At 37.9% G+C, this 4,347-nt stretch overlaps 1 protein-coding gene across 1 annotated transcript in view; it reads right to left on the minus strand.

Moving 5' to 3' along the window:
- CRACR2A (calcium release activated channel regulator 2A) overlaps positions 1-4,347 on the minus strand; it is a 67,378-nt gene that overhangs the window by 38,958 nt on the left and 24,073 nt on the right. Inside the window, exons 4-5 of the mRNA XM_009327915.1 lie at positions 3,957-4,125; positions 2,235-2,381 (exon numbers count right to left, since the gene is read on the minus strand). Coding sequence (XP_009326190.1) covers positions 2,235-2,381; positions 3,957-4,125 — 316 coding nt within the window. The remainder of the gene's footprint in view (positions 1-2,234; positions 2,382-3,956; positions 4,126-4,347) is intronic.

The following is a 4,347-nucleotide window of genomic DNA, read 5'->3' on the forward strand; positions in this document are numbered from 1 at the left end:
GGAGGGGGGGCTGCATGTGTAGTTTTCGCTAAAAAAATTCACTCCTGATAAACTGGATGGGAGAAACAGAATCAGGCTGTCATCTTTCATGTTTGTGTGAATGCTGCTTGTGTTTAGGTGGGTGCCAGTAGAAACACTTCTTTCTAATCAGTATTAGTCTGCACAGTCCCCCATGTGTGATATATCTGCATGTGTGTGTATTGAGAATATATGTTCAGCCTCACTACTGGCTGGACCTACAAATGGGAACAGCAGCAGCATACTGTATCTATTGAACCAGGACAGGAGGAAACCCCTGGGTCTCTTAGACCACAGGATCAGGTTCGTGAATGAAAATATGCGTGTGTGAAAGCTCCAGAAGAAAAGACAAAAAACAGGTATAGAAGAATGGCATGGGTTGATAGCATAGATTGGCAGGGCATAAAGATCCCAGCACATGCACATAAAGCTTCTCAGGACATCCAGGTTAGAAAAAAAGGAACAACTTAAGACAAAAGCACAACCTACTTCCAGGAAAGGAGACAAAAGGCTGAGAGTAGACTGCATTATTGCCTAATGACTCACAGAGGTGGGTCAGGAAGGAAAGATGAAAGATCACATTCATTCTCAACTTCCAAAGGTCACTATTGTCACCAATCAAGAAGAACCCAGGAGATATTGTAAGACCTCAATAAGCAGCACCCCTTATCTTCTGTGACCCCACAGTAAATCCTGGACAGTCTATGTGGACGCATGCATCTCAGTGCTAAGAAGTATGTGGGTATAAAAAAAAAAGAAGTTTTTCCCCCTTTATATGGTCTTGTCTCGAGCTTTCCTGCTATTTCTACATAGTTTAAAATAAAAAAGGTTATTCATCCCCACTGTTACCAAAGACAATATTACTCGTCTGATAGTTCTGACTCCTTCCAGCTGTTGATTACAAACAAAATGACTATTTATGTACTGAAATTAGAGGTGTTATCAAGAGCAACAGAAAGAAGAAATTAGCCAAAACCCATTTTTACTACAAAGGCATAAAAATCCAATGCATTTTTAAGGTAGAGATTTCATGTCAGTCAGAAAAGTCAGGTGATGTTAACGTATTCTCCTTGAATAAGTATAACCTCTGTGCTGATCACAGCTATTAAACAAACAAATTTATTCATTCAGTTCCCAAAAAACACTGACAAGAGTCTGACACAAAAAAACCCAACCGCAAAACAAACCCCTCACCACACACGGTTGTTAATAATCTCTAGTCTAAAACAGACAGCACAACTACCTCTATGCTGTTTCCAAATGACTAGCTGTCTGAAGGCTAGAACCACACTTGTAGACTTGGATGAAAATGCTGCTATCAATATAAACCAATTGTCTTTAATAACCATATGTTTTAAATTTTTTTCTTTCTTCAGAAGCCTTTTCACATTCTCAGAATAGCCAGGAGAGTGCTGAACAAATGAAGTAAATGTTCAACAATATATTTGCCTTTATTACTCATTCTGTAAGAATCTGAAAATCAGAAGTGACACGTTATAATAAAAATACAGGGGAACTTCTACTATAAGCATCATTTTGTCTTCTATTTAGATTTAGCATCACAATTTTTTTCCCTCTAGATAGCTACATATTAAAGGATGATCTATCAATTTTCATATATTTATTTTTATATATGCATTTTACATATTTGTTTATATATATACACATTATATGTGTTTTTATATATATACACAATATATATTGTTTACTATATTTCATGGTTTTTTTATATATATATTTGTTAACTTACATTTTCACTGGTATGAGTGCTTTATGCTGCTTTAACATCTTAAACCTCTAAGTTCTCTGGCCAGTTAATCCGGATTTATAGCTTTTCTGCACGCAATGTTTGCAAAGCACACAGACAATTTACCAGATTTACTGCTAAATCTGACTGTCCTCTAGAATCAAACTGATTAACTAGAAGTGAATTGCTTAATATTGTCTTAAAACTGCAATGCAATAATAGACATCTGCAAAAGAATCTCAGTCAACAAAATCTGTTAACTGGAAGAGAAAAGCTAATTTCAGCCAGTTCTGCATTATAAATAATTTTACTGGTGCTCTTCATGACTAATAAAATTTTACGTTACGGGAACTCTTGTGATTATAGTCCTCAGTTCTTCACTGAAATACCTTGTTTATTTCAAAGGTTCAAACAGTAGGTAAGATAGTTGTAAAACTACACAAACAGTCCAACAAAGAGAAGTACTAACTTTTTTAGAGCGCATTCCAACTCATTCTTTTCATTATCTGCTTCTTGGAGCTGGGAAAAAATTCTGACCAGGAACTCTTCAAAATTGGAAAGTAAATGAGGTTCGTCCTTTCTCAGCTGCAACCAAAGTTGCTTCACATCACTCTCACTGAAAGAAGATATCACAAGGGATTCATTAAGAGAGAACATTTCTCAGGCTGCAATAAATGTTCACAGCATCCTATTGGATGGAGGCTTCAGGGCATCACTAGTCAGAACACAAGGTTTATTAAAAACAAGGGCTACTTAAGCAGTGCCAGATTTGAAAAGGATGAGGTGGGTGGGAAATGATGGAAATTGCATTTATTCAAAAAGTGCATCATAAAGTTTGGCCATGCATGACCACAGAGAATCACAGGAACTGCTTGTTTAGTGGGTGCCTTGCCAGACACTTCATCTAAACAGGAATGGATAAGAAAGGAGACAGATGAGATACACTGTACCATTCAGTCACTTCTATTAGAAGTAAAGAAGTTCCCACAAATCTAGTGGGGAGGGGGCAGTGGGAAAGCTAATCAAAAACATGTCCTCATGAGAAATGAATGAGACTCAGTCTCCTAAGTTACTTAGACACATTGCATTTGTACACTGTCTTCTTTCATTTTCAACCCATTTTAGTTCCACGGTGGGACTGCTACAAAAATCAGAACATGACATCTTGAAAATTTTGATTTAAAGATTTACCAAGGGAATGCTTTTGTTTCCAAATCTGTTCAGCACATACTGGAAAAAAGATGTTCTACTGTGAATGATAACGGGTTTTTTAATACTTCGCCAAAATTCTCCTGAACAACTTTTTTTGTTTCTTTCTTCCTGACTTATTCTCTTCCATGCGCATGGTAAGCCTGAACCTAGCCAGCAAAGAGTGCTCTATTTAAAGGACAAAATGAGGGTAAGGATAGAAAAAATGGGTGATAAAAGTCTCTTCATAATGAAAGCCTTTCAGGATGACTGACAGTCAACTCTTTCCTGTAACAGACAGCCAGGTGAAGAGAAGCACTGATAAGCACTTTTATTTCATGGTAAGGATCACTGATGCATTTCTTAAACGTTCCTACTGTCTGTCCAGATTCTCTCCCTTTTTTGCCCTGTGCTTTTTTTGATCTAGAACATTCATTGTGACTGACCAATGAATGTAAGGCCCACACACAAGAAGCCCTTAGGACAGTTCTTGCATTCTGTGTTTCAGAGTGAGACATCCTGGTCCTGGAAGAGGGAGTGTTATCAGAGCAATCACAACATGCAATTATGCATGGAGGGGAGAAAAAGCAGAAAATGGGAGAAAACATTCTTTCTTATGGTTAACTGGTGCACTTTAAACACAGCCCTTGCCAAAAAAGCAGTCATCATGCATTGTTTGACTGAAAATCAGTGGCATCTGTGGATTACATGCTAGTAATTTTCTATGTTCAAAACCTATGGTATGTCAGTGGGTTAATGGTATAACTTTCATACGACACAAACACACATTTCATACGCCTGGAGTGCAACAGCTTTGCTCTTGGAAATTTTGGTTGAACAGCATTTTATCATCTCTGACAACCAAGAAAATTTATTTTTAAAGAATCACTGTGCTACTGAGCAGCCTCGGTTCTCATCATTCATCTCGGATTCCATTAAAATCAAACCCAGAGCTGAATCATAAAAGATCATACAATCTATTACTATTGCTGTGAAGACTCACTCATCCAAAACCTTTTTAGCTCCAAGCCGATCCATCAGATTTGAGAACTGGAACTCTTCATCCTCATCATCACTCACGGTGTCTTCACATTTAAGTGGGCAGGCTGTTTCACCTTCCGATTGCTGCATCATCTCATTATTCAAAGCAATCTGCCCCAAAAGAAACTGGCCTAAGAATTAGAAATTACACACGTTAGCATTTTCAGAACTTACTGTAAGAAGCAACGTCATTGAAGAGCAACATAAAATCATTGGAAGGTTGGAAAAGACCGCTAAGATCATTGAGTCCAACCGTCGACCCAACACCACCATGCCCACTAAACCATGTCCTTAAGCGCCTCATCTACACGTCTTTTAAATACCTCCAGGGATGGGGACTCAACCACTTCCCT

The sequence above is a fragment of the Pygoscelis adeliae genome, unplaced genomic scaffold (genome assembly GCF_000699105.1).
Source record: "Pygoscelis adeliae isolate BGI_AS28 unplaced genomic scaffold, ASM69910v1 Scaffold307, whole genome shotgun sequence".
Taxonomy (NCBI): domain Eukaryota; kingdom Metazoa; phylum Chordata; class Aves; order Sphenisciformes; family Spheniscidae; genus Pygoscelis; species Pygoscelis adeliae.